The sequence below is a fragment of the Caloenas nicobarica genome, chromosome 5, assembly GCF_036013445.1.
Source record: "Caloenas nicobarica isolate bCalNic1 chromosome 5, bCalNic1.hap1, whole genome shotgun sequence".
NCBI classification, from domain to species: Eukaryota; Metazoa; Chordata; class Aves; order Columbiformes; family Columbidae; genus Caloenas; species Caloenas nicobarica.
In genome coordinates this window covers 7,047,752-7,065,355 of record NC_088249.1, presented here as the reverse complement: position 1 = coordinate 7,065,355, position 17,604 = coordinate 7,047,752, and the positions used below count along the sequence as shown (strand labels likewise).

Here is a 17,604-nt window from a genome sequence, read left to right as displayed (position 1 = left end):
TCACCTGGCTAATTTTCAAGTATGAATGCCTGCCTGCATTCTCTAATTCAGTTTTATGAATGTAAAAATGTCAGTTATTTAAAAACTTGATATATTTAATTTTGCAATATTTGGAGTTATTAGTAAGGCAGATACAGATTTTTCTGTCCTGAGAAAAGAGCAGAAGTTTTCTAAGCGTTCTTGCTACAAAATTCTAATGTTTGAGGCATTTAACTACTATAGTGCTTCCTTATCAATTACAGAGCAATATTAAGTAAACTGTAGTAGAACAAGAACAGAATTCTGCATAGCAAAAGCACACCCTATGTTCAATACATTCAATTAATTTATGCATGTCTAGCGTAGTATCATCTCAATATACATGCAATTTATCCTTTAAAAATTACCTCTCTAATAATGCTGGTATGGGATAATCACCATCTTCCTCAAATTTCTTTGCACAGCTTTCTCCATTGTGATGTTTCACATCTGGTTCCAAAACTATGTCTGCAGCAGGTCTTGAGGTCTAATAAAAATGAAAAAAGGTAACAACGAGCTCTGCATCATGTTTTGTCAATACATAGTGAAGACTAACAGACACCTATGAACTCCTGAAAGAAGCAATTGTCTCATGCATCCCAAAGGAGACGAGCGATAACTACCATTCATCAATACAAGATATGTTTAAACTCAGTCACGAACCAAAAGAGCAAATTTTTGAACACTTGTAACCCAGTAATTCATTCCTTCCACAGGTGCTGGGCCTTCAGCAAGCACTATCCACTTGTGCGAATTTTTGCTGCAGCTCCACAGACAACCTTTGGCAACCACAATGCACCGTCTTCTACAGCTTTTGTCAGGCTGCTTATATGAGATGCCTTTGCATGTCTCTCGCCCTTGATCCCAGGATATATTCTACTCCTCCGTTTGAGGCTGGCTGATGTTAAGTTATACAATTCATACTTGGATTATCCATGAGAGAACATATTTCATGTTTGTCTCAGGAATAATATTAGTAGCCTTACAAGAGATCTCCCTTGAAAATAGCCAATTCCTACATACCTTTAAACTTCATGTGAATGCAATGGGTCCCTTCCTTTAAATCACCAGCCTGCAGGCTGTCTGATGAGCTGTCTGCAGCCTGACTTGCATGAATGGAATAGAACAGGCTGCCCAGGGAAGTGGTGGAGTCACCATCCCTGGAGGTGTTTAAAAGGCATTTAGATGAGGTTCTTAGGGGCATGGTTTAGTGCTAGAGTTAGATTATGGTTGGCCTCGATGATCCTGAGGGTCTCTTCCAACCAAAATGATTCTGTGAATCTCTAACGCTTATCCTAAACAAGACATCTTCTGTGGCATCCAAATGATGAACAGCAGTATCTTGTCTCTCAAAAATTATTTCTAAGAAGTTCCATGTTCTGGGTTTCCCTATATTTTTCTAAAGCAAATGCCTCTAACTCTTCATTATTTTTCCTCTTTGTGTCCTCTGAAACTTGTTCAAATTACTGAGACACTCTGGGGGATTTGCACTTGAACATAACTTCACACATGACTCTTTCAGCTGAAACCCACTCTTTTGCAAAATATAACACAAGGCTGGAGAATCACATCTCCTCAGGGTGCCTAGTGTTGTGCCTTGCATGCTTCTTTTTAATATTTACTTAGTCTACGTTTCCGAGCACAATGGGTTTTGAGGTCTGACCAGAGGCCTGAGGTCCTACCACAATCAGAATAATAATGGAAATAATTAAAATAATCTCGTTTTCCTTTTGTCAATGATCTCCCCTAGACTGTTTTGTAACAGTACGTATGGACTTCTTACCTCCTGTACCGAAAGAATATCAATTTCTTGAGAAGAACTGGGCTTTTCTCCATTCTCAGAAGCAACAATGGAGCTCCTACGGTTTAAAAGAAATTTCAGTTTAAGAACAAATATGAAATACAAAGGGAAAAAAAGGAATCCTGGCAAATGATTAAAAACATTGCAGCTGTGATGAAAGGTAATCAAACATTGTACTTATTAGTTTATGATACTTAAAAACTACACGTTTAAACGTAAAGCTGCCAATAGTAAGGTACATAGTAACATATTTGGTAGTAGATTTATAAGACCACAAAATTTATCCATATATGTGATTTCTATGAATCTACAGCACATCACGCTCTCAGTCACCCACTCTTTCTTAGACGAGTGTCCTTTTCCAGCACGAGACAGCAGGGCTGTGTAAGTATCTGCCACAGTTTGTTGAAGCTTTTCTAGCTTTTGTTCACAGTCTGCAGTCAGTGTCCCTATGCCTGGTACAGTTTCTTCTGATAGTCTTCCCAATATTTTAAGGTCTTCTAATGACTCGCTAAGTTCCCTCAGGCTGCCTTCATGTGAAAAAAAGGCCTAAATAAAGAAAAGCAAGGTAATAAACTCACGTTAAGTCATAAGGATATGCAATTATTCTCATACTTTTCTATTTCCATTGTCTTCTTGGATGAGTGCACTTAAAGCGTAAGCTGTCAAACCAGGAGAGAAACATTTATTTTCCCTTGATTCTTTTTCAAATAGAACCAGGAAAGAAGGATTTCCGGTAACATGTTCCCCAGCTGCATTCACGAGGCTATACTGACTCTTGCTTGATTTTTAAATTCATTATGCTACTACAATTTTAGTTACTTTTGGTCCCAAGTCTTCTTGACACTGACATCAGAAATATATTTCCCATTGACAACACAAAAAATAGAATTAGAAAATTTATTTAAAATATTCCATATCAATAATTAGACTTTCTAGGGTGAAATAAAGATATACTAAAAATCTAACAAAAATATGAGCAGAAGGAATGCACCTGAGAACGCTTCTTTCTCGTTACTCTTGCATATTTAATATTTGCTGAAGATGAACCCATGAGAAGCAAAGCCTCGACTGAATTCAATGAAGACCAGAATTTCATCAGGAAAGCAATTTCTTACCCTTATAGGTGGTAACTCGACAACATTAATGCATCTCAAAAAGTAGGATGAAGGAAATTACTAGAAGCAATGAAGCATAAAACCCATTGCTTATGGAATATGTAAGATTCAGCACGACACACCCTGGCAAGTCTTAGTTTGACTCTGTGGTTAATTTATCGACAGCACAAACACAGAGGTAAAGTGCAGCTATTACACTGTGAGAAGATACTCTCATCTGAAGGCACCTAACACCAGCTATGCAACTGTAACAAATCAGGGGAGTCACAGAATATGTAATAATTTCTTATTTTTACACTCTGCACAGCTAAATCCATTTTAATGCTTCAAGGCCTTCTTTCTAATTAAAAAAAAAAAAAAAGAAAAAAAAAGAAAAGAAAAAAAGATACCATTCATGTATGAGGGAGGTAATTCTTACAGTCTGCAAGGAGGCTAATGTCTGCAGTCAAAAGAAGTAAAGAAACAATTTGGGTGGCCCCTTTGTTCTGTGTTTACCTAACACTGAGTGCAGGGGTCCCGTTCCACAAACACGGGTTGCAATAAAGTACCTAAAAAGAAGCAAGAAGGACAGACAAAGCATGTGCAAAGAGAGGCAGGTGAGCAGAAAAAGAGTGTCTCAGGTACCTCATGTTCCTTGATGAGCCCCTTGGTTTTATCCATACTTAGGAGTTTCTTCTCTTTGCCTAACTGCTTATTGATTTTTTTGAAAGTTGCGTTAAATTTCTTTTTTTCTCTTTCTACTACAAGCTGGACACAGGATATAATTTCATTATGAACTGCCTGCAAAATTCAAAACACATTATCCCTGTGAGATGGTGAGACAGTATTACAAAGCAAATAAAAACCTCAGAACATATTGTGACAAAAAACTCTTTTTCAAAGATGCCAGGCCTAATGAGAACAGAGAGCAGATTTTCCTTCCCATATTATCTCACCTCCCATCTTTTACGAACATCATTGCTCTTTTCTTCCACTGCCAGCTTTTCATGATCAGATGAAACATTTTTCAGTTGTTCAGCTGCTTTCAAAAATTTGTCGAGAACTTTATTGTCCAGAGCATTAACAGCTTCCTGCAAGAGAAGTAGCATAATGAAAACCAAGCAGAACTGAATGTAGTTTATTTACCTAATAAAATTACATCGGTAGAATACAAAAACCATGCATAAAGCATGTATACATGGCATGTATGGGCTGTGATGGCCATTGCATGGGTGAGTATGAGGGTGTTCTTCACCCTTGCACACCTGCAAAAAGGTTGCAGACAACATCAGTGTGTATGCTTTGGAGAAACGCAGATGTTGTTCTTGTAACTCCTCTTTAGAGGCAAATTTGGTACCAAAGAAGAAAGATTAAGGTCCCTAAACTCTGCCTCATTTCTAGGGAACACACATGGCTATGTGGAGATTCGGTATTTACAATCGTGCTCTAAAAACCTGTCTAAGATGTCAGGTGTGTGATTCTTGATGGGAATCTTAATTATTAATCAGGCAAAAAAGATGGCTGTAGTTCGGAACATGATGAGTTCTGATGGGATGATGGAGAAACTTAAATTAAGACAGGGCACTGAATAAACTACCGTACTGATTTACATTTTTTCATTCAGCCTTCTGTCAAGTTAATATATGCTAACAGTGCTGAATGAAAAATTGATAAAAGTATTAATAGCTACAAAAAACCTATTCTGGTATTTTTCTCACTGTGGTGTCTTGGCCTTTTAGATATTAAATAGTACAAAGAAATACTCAAATTCAGCTAATTCAGAAAACAAACCCACCTCATATCTTGAAATACATTCTTTAGGACCTAATTTTTGACTGACAAGTTGCACAGCCTTTGAAATAGAGGCCTCGAGTTCTTTCTGGGATTCTTCAAAATTGAGCAAAGCCTCCTGCTCTGCAGGTTTCTTCTCAGATTTGGACAAGATGTTGTTCATGTCACCCATGACAGCCTTGGAAGAAAGAGACTTTTCAGAACATGCCTGAGTATCAGTAATTCCATTAAGCTATTGCTTCATAACATCACTCAAGTTTTTCGAGTTGAGATACTGATCTTTGAAATGTTCTAGCTCTTGCCTCAGCAAGAGTCTGGGAGACTTGCTTCCAATAGTATAAACCCTTTTTTATTTTACATAAATGAAAAGGAGTCTTCCTTATCACATAACGCTAAAATTAGAGATACCTGTGTGTATTAAGTACAATAAAAATAGAAAAGGAGTACCTCTATTTTGTCTCTGGCTTCTTTAACTCGAGCCTGCAGCCCAGAATGCTGTTGAGACACCAGACTTGAAACATTTTGCGTCAGGGATTGCAATATCTCTTCTGCTGCCACAAGCTGATCTTGGCATGAGGTCCCCCTTGCAGCCAAGCTCTGGTTGAATGAAAAGCATTAGAGGCCTGCACAGTATTTGTGGTTTGTTTGGGTTTTTTTAAAGGAAGTGGAAAAAAATGCCAGTCTTGATCACGGATGGTCAATATCTGGTCAAGGAAAAATCTTATATTCCACTTATGGTCAGTGTATTGCACTGCAAAATCTCTTTGTACAGAAAAAGAAATCTGCTGCCATCCACAGGGGATTCCGTTTGCTGAAATGGTCTTTCTGTCAATGTGATATCTCTCATGTCTTTGCCTTAGAGCTAATTAAAGTATTTTTTAAATACACTCTCTCATCCAAACAGCTTTCTAAATGAATGTACAAACCACACATTTGGATATGCAGCATCTGATCATGAAGTCATCCAAAAGTAAGCACATCTCAAGGCTCAGATTTTCTTGTGGTATTCAGTACCAAAAGGTAGGAAGCAGCTGGGCATTTTACATGCAAAAGTAGTGTGGTGTATTTGAATATTTATCATGAAATGGCATTATTAGAGCTGTTTTGATCTATGAATATTCAACACATTTTCCTGTTTGAAGTCGTCAATTAGTGTTCTACTAATGATAATTAGTGCTTTATTCTGGATCTCGACCTATTGTACTACAGGTAATAAGCGACCTGAGCTCTTCTGCTCACAGACATGGAGATACAATCCCAGTCACCTTTTTGCAGGCTGTATTTCAGGGTGTCTTTTGTTACTTTGCTGTTTTTAACAAACTAGTGTCACACTGCAAAATGAGACTTATTTTATAAACATATGCCCACAATTACAAAAATACGAATAGATTCTTTTCATAGGCTCACATTCCTAATTCTGTCAACTTAACACAGTGCAAGAAGGCATAAACCAAAAGTAAACTAACATCAATTCTGGTTCACAGTTATTGCAGGTGGATTTAATGTCCCACCAAAGATCTCTGTTTAATTTTAGCCCTTAAACAGAAGAGCTCCAATGAAACCTCCTTCTGGTGGTCAGCTTGCTGCTGTTAGATTATACTGGCCCTGTTGCAGAACTAGCAAAGGGCTACATAAGAAAGCACTTCAGCTTCTACAGTGCAAAGCTTGGCATCTTTGTTCAGTCTCACCTTCACTGGCAGGTGAAGAAAAGAAATCAGACTTTGTACTGAAGCTGCTGAGTTACATTTATGTATTTCCACCTGCCATCTGCTGGAGGGAGAAACAGTGATCCCTGTCAGAGAGACATGGGAAACAATAGAGACTACTAATAGTAACAAGAAATTCATCAGTACTCATTGTGGATGTTTAGAGCAACTGCCTGTAAGCTGAGATGCACAAATTACCCAGCATGCTGCTGAAAATACTTCAAGTATTCCAGATTTTGACAAGTAAGCCTTGGATACAGCCAAGATGTCCCAAACCTCCTCCCTGTAGATGACAGAAAGCACTGTACGACCAGGGGAAATTCTCAACTCAGCTCCTTGCAAAGTTTTAGTCTGCTGCAAATGCTGGGCTGGACAGGGAGTAATTAAGATTACTCGAGCAAGCTGCTGATCAGTGGTACCACCAGCACTTCATTGGCACCTGCCTGTCAACTGGACACACTGATGCTGGAAGATTCCTTGATAGCTTATTTGGGACCGATCCTAGGAAATAATATCAAAACATAATCATTGATTTGGCTTTTTACCAGTGTTACAGCACAAAATTCGCATTAACTTCTGCTTCACTGGTGATGGCTCATTTTACCCCAGCAACGAACTTGTGCTGAAAGATGAGAATCTGATGAACAAGTATTTTAAGCAGTGTATTTTCATTTTCACCTGCAAATGTTCCTCTGTCTCAGGCGCCACAGTCCCCTCATGACTGATCTCGCCAAGCAGTTGTCCAGTCTCTGACGCCCAGCTCTCCACCCCTCCAAGGAGCTCTTCAATATTCTCCAAGTTCCCTGGAAGCTCCCTGGTCTTTTCGGCAGCATCTGGGCTCTCTTCACCAAGCTACAAACAAAGAGCAGGGTAAGACGTTCACACCCTTCATCAGTTCTTGGGTCTCTCCACTACCCTCCTGCAACACGCAGTCACCACTTAGGTTACTTTCCAGCTTTTGCACCCAACAGGGATTGAAGGAGAAATAAATTGCAAACATATAGGTAAATACATCATGTGAGGCTCAGGTTTTTAACCCTGAGAGCAGGTGGGACAGGACAACCTGTGGCCATATGGTCCATCCCCGCTCCTGCCAGGCAATAGTCCAAGAGAACGATAGCTGGTGCTGGTCAAATCCACACCAGGGACCATGCCAACAGTTTAGTGGTACTGCCAGTTACAGGACAGAGTTCAAGCATTTGCCCTTGCCTTTCTATATATAAAAATAAATATTGTCTATATTATAGCCATAATGTCCAAAGCAATGCCAGAAAAATAACTCCTGAACTCCTCAAGCCTTCGTAAGGGTGCAAGGGGCCTCTTTATCTCTGCTTCCTGAATATATGTCCTAAAAACATCTTTTGCTATGGGTTTTTCTATGAAAATCCGGATTTCCCTCACTCTTGGGAACACGTTCCCTTTGATCTTCTTGCATTCTCATTAACCTCATCTACAAAAATGATGTAATTTTTGGCCACCATTTATTGTCACAGCAGTACCTTTAATGAACGTCAATGAAAGGCTCAACTTAGAAAAGTAAGAGCTCTAATAGTCCCAGGCAGAATTAAAACATCATTCTTGTGAAAGCATTGTAGGAAATGTAATATTTGTAACATTAAGCAGGTTGTATAGGAATTTACAGGAGCCTAAAAACCTGTCAAGTGAGCTGGTGTAAAGTTGCACAACATCAGAAATATCTATGCAGCAATTACTTTCTACTAGTTAAGGTAGAAATTATACAATTTAGCAAAGGCTCACAAGCTCTTAAGAAATTGATTACTTCCATCTCTAGAACTGAATAAAGAACTTTACCCTGCATTAAGATTTCCTTTTATAAGTGGTTTAAAATTTTCAATTTAAAAAAAATTGAACATTTTCCATTGTGTCATAGAAAGCATTTAACTCAGTCACAGAGACCTGAGAATGGGATTCTTCTGTGAATTTTCTGTTCCTCCTGCTTTAAAACTGGCAATTGTGAGGTGACTGAAAGATTTATTAATGTCCAATTAGCAAGCTGATAGGTCTAGAAAATATGATTTTGAAGGCTACATAGCAAGAGAGTCATATGAAACTAATAACTTACAAAGTGTGCCCTCTTGATGAACTTAGCCCACCTCCTATTCAGTTTCTTCAGCTCTTTAGCAATATTTGATCCAACTTGCTCTTTGCTGACTTCGATGAGATAGTTTCCAGCTTCATTTAAGGAACCATGAACTGAATTCCACTTTGCCAGGATCTCAGCAGGGATCTAGACAGAGGCATTGAAAACATTTAAAGCAAAACCCTGCCAAAAGTTTATTTCCAAAATGAGGAACAGAGAAGCAACAACAACAACCCCTATCATGTACAATGCTTTCCTCCCAGGAGGCTTCCAAATATCTCTGTCATTACAAAAAGAAATCCAACTACATACCTCTTTCGGATGCTCATTACGTTTTTCCTCCAGCCAGGTCTTTAGTAAGTGGATATTTTCTGTATAATTACTCCAGGAAGACAGGACTTTCTGTAAGGTGCTATTTACATTGGAAATATAGTCTCTGCACATAGAAATCTTTGGCTCCACTGTCTTAAAAAGTTTGCTAATTTCTTGAGGATCTCCAGCTAGGACATAAAATAGAGAATATTATCACACATTTGGAAACAAAGAGGTTATTTTACACAAAATGTAAGTGGGAATAAAAACTGGTGATAGCACATCAGTTCAAAACAGAGGTCTTCATACCAGTTTCTGTGCACAAACTTACCTAAGTCAGGACTGCTTATGTTTTTGGTTTTCAAGTCTTCACAGATGTGAGTAGCAGTTTCTAGTAGAGTTTCAAGTCTCTTTTCTTCAATGAAATTCTGCCCAAAAGGAAAAGTAGTTGGCATGGGTAACACTAACACACATAAAACTAGGTAAAAAATGCAGCTTGGGATACATTTTTTTAAATGTGAGGCAGTAACCTGCAGGTTAAACGTAATCTGAGATAAGCCCATTCAGCAATTCATCTGCACCAGTCTGAAATAAACCTGTTTTTTTTTCTGCCCATGTAGAGAGTAACTTAAATAGGAATATTAATTCCTGAGCACCGTTGCCTGAGTCACAGCCCTGCATGAGTCCGGATTGCTTATTTCAAAAAGTTACAGCCCTAGGAAAATATTGAGAAATCACATCTAGAACAAGTCAGACAGAATTTAGTCACAAAAAAAGTCAAAAAAGTGATGAAAGTGAAAGGTGGATTTCCTTGCATGCACAGAAATATTAATATCAATATGCCTAGTCCCTGTCACAAATCAAGTAAGATCCAAACTGGGGATGGAAAGGGTGAGAGAGGAAGAAATGGAAGCAGAGGAGGAGACGTGCTTTGAACATATACACAGGGAATGAGGGAGTTGATCCTCAGCCCTCCTGTATCTGAGCTGCAGCTCTCCCCAGAGCTCCCCACTCCCACAAACACCATATCTAGCAGGCTACAAAACAACCTCTCCTGTGGCCATGACAAACCTGGGCCACCACTCAGCCAGGACTGCACATCATGCAACCAGAAGGAGAGACAGGAAGAAGCCTTAAACTCCCAGGGAAAACTCTATATTCTATCAGCTTGAGAAAGCCATGAACCACAACCGTAGAAATAACATGATAATAAGTATTTGTGAACCCAACTGAATCAAGAAACTCAGCGCAGATTAACTCTGTACTCCTATCTCACCACAGGTTAAGGTTAATACCGCTCAGAAAAACTGATATTTTATACAGCCTCTTGTTGCCTCCTTCCACAGGTCTGAGGCTTGTGAAATTCCTATTAATTTAACTATGGATTTGTTAGTCTGAAAAGCTTATGAGAAAGTCCACAAGGATGCAATTCACAAGGAGTCTCATTAATTGGAGATGAGGCAAAATTATGGCATCACCGTTTTCATCTCTCTGCCTCTATTCTTGATGCAGTATCCTTTGTCAGTATTTGGGGTGGGGTAATCCGTCCCCTCCTACAAGCCTACATGTGGCATTTCATTTCAGTAACTTGAGCCCAGAGGCTGAGCTAAGCAGAAAATATCACAAAACAAGACAATTCATATTCACCATGAAACATAAGGAGGTAGGGAAGCTGGGAAAAGAAAGAGGCAACAGCAAAAGGCAGCCGAGCCAGCACCCTGGGTAATGGTTGTTTTTGAAGACAACAACTAATGAACTACTCCAGAGAGGTCTGTCGGGATTTGAGCTAGGGAAGGGCTGCTAGTGCTGGTTCTGTAGTCTAGAAAGAAAGACATTTTCCCAATAAAGAATAAAAAAGGGCACAGAGAAAATTATAAACAGTCACAGCTCACTCTGTTTCTCCAAATTGAAGAAAGAACTCTCATTCAGAGCAAAACGGGAAGATGTGGTGGGGAAAGAAAGATTCTATGGTAGTCTATCTATTCTTCTTTGCATAAATCCCAGATCTCCCAAGACTACCACGCTTCTATCAACTATCTCAGTATCTTCAGATGAGGACAGACACAAGCTTGAATCAAAGAGAGGTAGGGAAAAATTATTGTCAGGGTGTGATACACATATTCCAACTTACATTCCAACTTTCCAGCAGTGATTCCACGGACTCTTTTGTCCCGTATTTCATGTCCCAGATATTTAGCTTTAACATCACATCATTGGCAATAGCTGTGCAGAGTCCACAGTGGTATTCAAGAAAGGTGGTGGAGTTTGTGAAACAGATATTGCTGAATCTGCAAACAGTGAAATGTTGCAAAAGTTAACTCAAAATCATTGGATGTAGAAGGCATTAATGTACAGGGGTTTTAGCCTAAAAACTCAGAATTACATCTATTACATGAAAACATTATTTTGTTATGACAGTAGTAAATTCTAAGATAACAACAAAATTTTAAGTAGTAACAACTTTGAGTCAATGTTGATTGCTCAACCTTAAATGCCCAGAAAAGGGGCACCTGCCATCTGTATGTCAAAGCATATCAGGTTATGAACATAGATTCACTGGTCATTTTTGAAAATATCCTTCAACAGACACATGGGGTTACACAACCTGTAGATCTCAGTGATTTTATAAGGTACAAATTTAAAATTAGAGAATCTCCACCCCCAGATAAATTTTTACATTCAAAATTTTCATGTTTCCTGCCCCTAGTGGGTATTTCCTACCTACACTAGCAAAGGGCATCTGAAAAGGTCCTGTTAACGAGCTCCACTTTGCACACAAAATTAGACATTAATTGGACCATTGAGTGAACCCGCCTGCTTCACCTGACAGTCAATTTGTGCTTAGATGGAAAATGTGCTTTTTCTGCAAGGCCTGGGTAAATTATGTGCTTTATTCAGAATAGCAGAGCAAGTCAATAGCAAAGCTAGAATACAACATAGTCAAAGTAGAGGAATTTGAGGATCACAACCTTCTTTTCATTTCCTCTAACTTTTCAGGCAAGACTAGTGGCATATTCTTCTCATCTTCATTCTTAAATGATTGGAGGGTGTCCAAGTGAGAATCAAAACAATCCATCAAACCCTGGGGAGAAAAAGACATAGTAAGCCACTTATTTTAATTCTAGAGTATTTCATCTGGGAATCTACAAGTCACCTGCCGTAAGGGTGAGAGCTATGAAGAACTAGTCAGCACACAACAATTTTCCAGTGTCTTTACCCATTAAAGTACAATGAAAGTATTTATCTCATCACGTTCTAAAGTGCATATTTAGTGCAGTACTACCTGATTTATTTTATCACTGTGCATCTAGGTAAATGTAAGGAACATGAATTTACACTACCCATACTGTAAGTTTTTTCTGCACTTTCACTATTATCTTTAGGACAAAAAAAGTGTCATTGTAACAGTTTGGGGATATTAAGTTGTTTCTTGCTATGTATTAGCAAAGACTGACAGCAAAACCAGTTGAATAAACCTATTTTATCAGGCTTGCTTAATACTGCATTTGACTGCTCAACGAATTTCCATCTAACCCATGCTGACAGCATATCACATTAACCTTCTGATGGCCGGTATCACGTAATTGGTGAATATTTTATGGACATGCGTTTCAGCGCCAAACTCCCTAGGTAAAAATAAGACATAAAATATATTGCACAGAATATAAGCATATTCATAAGCGGCATATAAAGAAATACGCTAAAATTTCATTTCTATGGAATAAAACCTGCCACAAAGCATGTTAATGGAAATGGCTAAATCCTAGGGCAGCCCTCAACCCCCAAAATAGTGTGCAGATTTTAAACACTTGATTTTGTAACCTTAAGACTACTCCAGTCAGACAGTTACAAGCATTGGTGGGTGACTTCGTAGATTTGAAGAGAAAGTAAAATTTCCATTGTAAGGCACCACCTTGGCAACAAGATCCCTACATGAGACACACTAAAAGGACTGACTAGAGGAAGGAGCAGAATGTCTTCCCATCAGGTAAAGTGGATTTGACAGAAATTAAGTATCTTGGGTTTCTTCTTCTTAAGGAACCTAATTATTTTATCTACATGTTCAATGGGAAAAAAGAAACCCCTAAAGCAAAGACATCTCTCTTTCACTGTCTCATTCTTAAAAATGGTTTAACTACTTAGGCTGAACAACAAAAATCATAGTTCAAATGGTTTAAGTCTGGCAAAGTTGTTACCAGTTAAAAAAATATGTCTCATATGAGGAACTGACCAGCAACAGTCCAAAAAAGTGGTGTTATCAAGCCGCTCACTAGAACTTCTATTTCTCATTCTTTCAAATTCTCTTTAAGGACACGTTACAAAAACATCCAGCTTCTCCATTGTTCATAAAAAAAAAATCAAGTACAGCATGATGATGATTAACCAAGCATCAAAACATTTACTCTTTTCAAAGTTTTCAAACTCAAGAGGACTTTAAACTGTTATCAGTGTAAAGATTTCAAGATCAGAATACACAACTTGCACGGTAATGAGGTATCAAAATACCTCCTGTTGCTTTGATTGGGATTACAGAGTGATTCAGCAAATACTTAACTTCAAACCCACAAACTTTGGTGAACTCACTGGAATGTAACCCTGAGCCCAAGTGCCTTCCTGAATAGGTATGCATTAAGTAGAGATTTAAAGATAAGGATGCAATTACCCTGTGTTATTACTTAACAAACAAATAAGTTGCAGGAACCACATAAAAAAGAATACCATAGTTTATTCATTCAGGGAGTACTCAAATTTAATCTCACCCCGGTGAAGTCAGAAACCTTCCTTATAGACCAATGCAGTTATTTAATTAAACTCATCATTGTTCAAAGATATGTTCAAAAGAGCTTTTAATCTTCAGAAGATAAATATATCCACACCACTTCCCAAAATGTTGAATAGCAATTCTGTAACAAGTGCTTTGCTGGGTCAGACTGAAGTAGAATGTTCATTTCTGATCAGCATACCTTAAATATTACAATTTTTTCTCGGAAGACAAACATTGCTTTAAACGGGTCCTGCCAATCAGGCAAATCTTCTGCCTGTAGATGTTCTACCTCCTGAAGCCAAGCCTCAATGCTATCCAGAGGGGAGGGCAACATCTGGTCCAGCTTCGCTTTCCATTCATTAATCTTAAAGAGGAAAACAAGTGATTACATTTCTCATTATTATTTTCTTCCCCACCCCCAAGATACTGATATTAGCCCCATAAGCTGATGTTCTAGACCTCCCAGAAAAGCAAACAAACACCTGTCACCATTCAGAAAAGGAGCTTCCAGTGCAGTCAGCTGCAAATCAGCTACGTTTACCTGAGACGCAGGTTTGCTCCCCAGCCTGCAATCTCTGTAAAACTACTGAGAATTTGGCAGTTACTGCCCTTGGCTGGTGATCATCCTGAGGCCCAGCAACAGGGAAATTTATAGTAAACTAGTTACAAAATAGAGAGGACACAGGGATGCTCTGGACAGCTTTCCTTCATGGGGTTGGCAGGAGAACATCTCTTCCATAAAGAGCAATTACCAGCAAGGCTCAATACATCCCCACTTGCGGCAGAGGGAGACAACACAACCAACCTCATCGCTAAGGACTGACTAACCAGATCTTACTGTATCACTATCCGTGCCATGGGAAAGAATATATCAACACACTTTTCCCAGCTGCATCATTATCTGAGCCATAATTATGTCCCAAAAGAATCTCTTAAGCCAGGGGTGTCAAACTCATTTTCACCGGGGGCCACGTCAGCCTCGCGGTTGAATGTAATTTTAAGACTGCATAAATGTAGGAGTAGTTACATTTATACGGTCCTAAAATTAGATTCGGCGCTTCGAAGGCAACTGCGAGGCTGATGCGGCCCCTGGTGAAAATGAGTTTGACATCCCTGTCTGAAGCATATTATAAAAATTTTGATCCAAAGAGTGCTCAAAAATAATCAGATACAGGCCATTTTTCACAGACATCTCACAATCCGGGGGCTCAGGAGGCAGGAGGGTAACACAGACACGTTCTGCCTCCTCTTGGGCACTATACGCCACTCAGTTTGTCTGGATCTCAGGTTCAGGGTGAATACTTCTTTTATCAATCCAAATAACAGTATCACCTCCCCACTTTTCCCTGTATGAGTTCCTGGGGTAGACTTAGGCTTCTTCATCAAACACGCTCACGCTGGTAAGGAGGTGAGCTAGAAATGCCTCTGACCTGAGAGACCAGTTTATCCCACTTTTCTCTTGTTTGCTGCCGGCCTTCGCTCAGCTCAGCTTCACTTCTTTTTGATGACAACACAGGCAAAAAGGGGTTTTTTTCTTGGTTAAATGCTTCCGTAAATGACATCATTTCCTAGAGATAAAAAGGAAGAGTGATTCATAGAAGATGACTTCAGATGGAAGCTCATGGAGCCAAGTACTGACTGCGAACACGTTGGTATGACTTCCATTAACTTCAAAGGGTGTGATGCACAGAAAGGCAAGAGAGCAGGCAAGAGGCATACTTGTCTCCAGGCAGTGTTTGGGTCTGAAATTATAGGTGCCATTCACTAGCAAAATCTGTATTTAACATAATATTAGTGCAGTCAGACCATGGTTCTCCCCTCCCAGCAAGAGAAAGGGAAAATTCTTCCCCTCACAGTCCCCCATGAGCCATTTTATTACAGCTGGCTACAATATAAACCAAAGGAAATTTTACTTCAGGCACAATCTATAGCCAATATTTCAACTACTCCTCTACAACATTAGTTGCATAAAACCTACTGTTATGACAAATGTGACCCTGTAAAGCGCATATGTGCTTGAATCTTGCCCAAGTCTTCCACTACGTCAATTAATTAAAAGACATTTCTTTACTCTCTCCAAAAAAACTTTGCTCTGCTCAGGAAACAGATATATAAGGCTTGTTTGCTAACAGAAAGTATTTCATCCTAACCTTCCCTTAATCATCTGAGGGCATTTACCAAATTAATTGTCAGATTTCCAGCTCTTGTTTAAAAGTTTATTTAACATTTCAGTTTAGGCAACAAAGATTAAGAGCTACGTTTCTGGGAATATTTTTAATATTTCTTTTTGCAAAAGCAGTTAAATATAAAACGCAACTTACTTTGTACTTCTGGTAATATGTTTCATTCTCTGTGTTGATCAGCAACTCTGCAAACTTCTTCTCCTGTGCAGCCAACCAGCTCATGGCCTCGCTTACTTTTTCCTGGTAATTAGAGCAGAAAATTTCATTTTTCCATTTTGCAAGCCTTGTTTTTAATTTACATTGTGCCATAAAACAACACACATTGAGCATATGATAAACCCTGTTCAAAGCTATTGAAAAGCAAATAACAATTCCTGGCGACTCTAATGAGTTTTGGGTCAGGCACTATTATAAAGCAAGGTCAAAGTTTTAAACCTGGCATCTGGATATATGAAGGCATCTTAAAAGAAAAGCCTGATTGCAGTCCTACTGAAAGGAGATTATCAGTATGCAGATATGTGAATAACCAATTAATACATAAACTCTCATAAGAGAATATAGAGAACAGAAAACTTGGTTTTCCAACCAGTGTGATCTGTGAGTGACTACTTCTACCCAGTTTACATGTCAGCTATTAAATTTAAAGCTGGTTGTTCTGCACATTTGCAAATCTGTCTGCCCCTACCCCAACATTTACATACAAACTTCGGAGCATACATGAAAACAACCAGGTTTGAAAATGTCCTCTGTAACAGTTAAATGAAAAAACAAGACAACCTGCAGAGCAATTCCACCTGTATCATCAAAAATTTATCACGTTGAGTCTTGACTACCACACAGGAGCATCAGAAGTTTCCAACCAATTCACCCTGTCAGTAGCTGAATCAGAGGTTCTACTCTCTAACTGTTACTGAGTCAGGTTATACACTGGGCAAAGAAAGTACTGATATTCTTGGCATCCATGATGCACATTCATTTAAAAACAACTCAGTGATAAACCACATAACATATGACATACCTGCATATCTTCTTCAGACTCGTGCAAATTCCTGGAGTATTGTAAAAACTGAGCCACATAAGTCATGATCGATTTTTCATCTGGGTTCACAATGTCAACATCTACAAGAGCCAATACACCATTTACATAATTATGCAGCCTCTAGGCCTGATCATATAATTACACACTACACTACAGTTATTAAAACACATTACCATAAACATATTTATTTTGCTGCAGCTCAGTTAACATACCATTGCCAGAAATTAACATGTAATGAACATTTTTTCCTTGGGAATATTTTAATATAACATGATGAACCAATGAACAAGTTTCTCCCATGAACAGGAAAGTCTCATATCCTTTCTTCTGCATATTGTTCTTGCATTTGCTGCCAATTCAAAAATCCTATAAATCCTAAGTACAGTCGGTGTTATAAAATAAAGAACCTTAGCTCTGAGCATTACAGTAAAGATCAATGTTCCATTTCAAACTTAAGCACAGCCTTACTTTTTCCTGTATTACCAGTCAACACATATAGGATTATATTGATCACACTCCTGACAACAAAGACAAAAACCAGATAATTTACCTTCAGGTTCAAGAAGCCGTGGAATATTCAGCTCCTGTTCTGCAATTCGGAAAGCCTCTTTCAGGTTTTCTTTATTGCTTCTACATTTTGCCTTCTCCAAATCAACTAGACCTGGTCGTAAGGTTTGGATGATGGCTAAAAAAGGCAGACCGCTTCGCCAGCTTGACTTGAAATCAGTCACGTTGATAGGGCCGTGCCTGTCCCAAAAATTATTAGAAACAAAATGTCATATCCTGCTTCC

The 17,604-nt window shown here is 38.7% G+C and overlaps 1 protein-coding gene across 4 annotated transcripts in view; it reads right to left on the bottom strand.

The window, feature by feature from the left end:
* The window catches only part of SYNE2 (spectrin repeat containing nuclear envelope protein 2), a 198,803-nt gene that overhangs the window by 148,198 nt on the left and 33,001 nt on the right, over positions 1 to 17,604 (bottom strand). For all 4 annotated transcript variants that reach the window (XM_065635633.1, XM_065635635.1, XM_065635637.1 and 1 more), the window contains exons 8-25: positions 17,364 to 17,560; positions 16,793 to 16,893; positions 15,913 to 16,014; positions 15,022 to 15,159; positions 13,791 to 13,955; positions 11,796 to 11,908; positions 10,958 to 11,114; positions 9,158 to 9,254; positions 8,827 to 9,014; positions 8,497 to 8,661; positions 7,092 to 7,265; positions 5,155 to 5,304; positions 4,712 to 4,885; positions 3,873 to 4,007; positions 3,562 to 3,717; positions 2,157 to 2,368; positions 1,802 to 1,877; positions 387 to 505 (exon numbers count right to left, since the gene is read on the bottom strand). In XM_065635633.1, the coding sequence (XP_065491705.1) occupies positions 387 to 505; positions 1,802 to 1,877; positions 2,157 to 2,368; positions 3,562 to 3,717; positions 3,873 to 4,007; positions 4,712 to 4,885; positions 5,155 to 5,304; positions 7,092 to 7,265; positions 8,497 to 8,661; positions 8,827 to 9,014; positions 9,158 to 9,254; positions 10,958 to 11,114; positions 11,796 to 11,908; positions 13,791 to 13,955; positions 15,022 to 15,159; positions 15,913 to 16,014; positions 16,793 to 16,893; positions 17,364 to 17,560 (2,619 nt within the window). The remainder of the gene's footprint in view (positions 1 to 386; positions 506 to 1,801; positions 1,878 to 2,156; positions 2,369 to 3,561; positions 3,718 to 3,872; positions 4,008 to 4,711; positions 4,886 to 5,154; positions 5,305 to 7,091; positions 7,266 to 8,496; positions 8,662 to 8,826; positions 9,015 to 9,157; positions 9,255 to 10,957; positions 11,115 to 11,795; positions 11,909 to 13,790; positions 13,956 to 15,021; positions 15,160 to 15,912; positions 16,015 to 16,792; positions 16,894 to 17,363; positions 17,561 to 17,604) is intronic.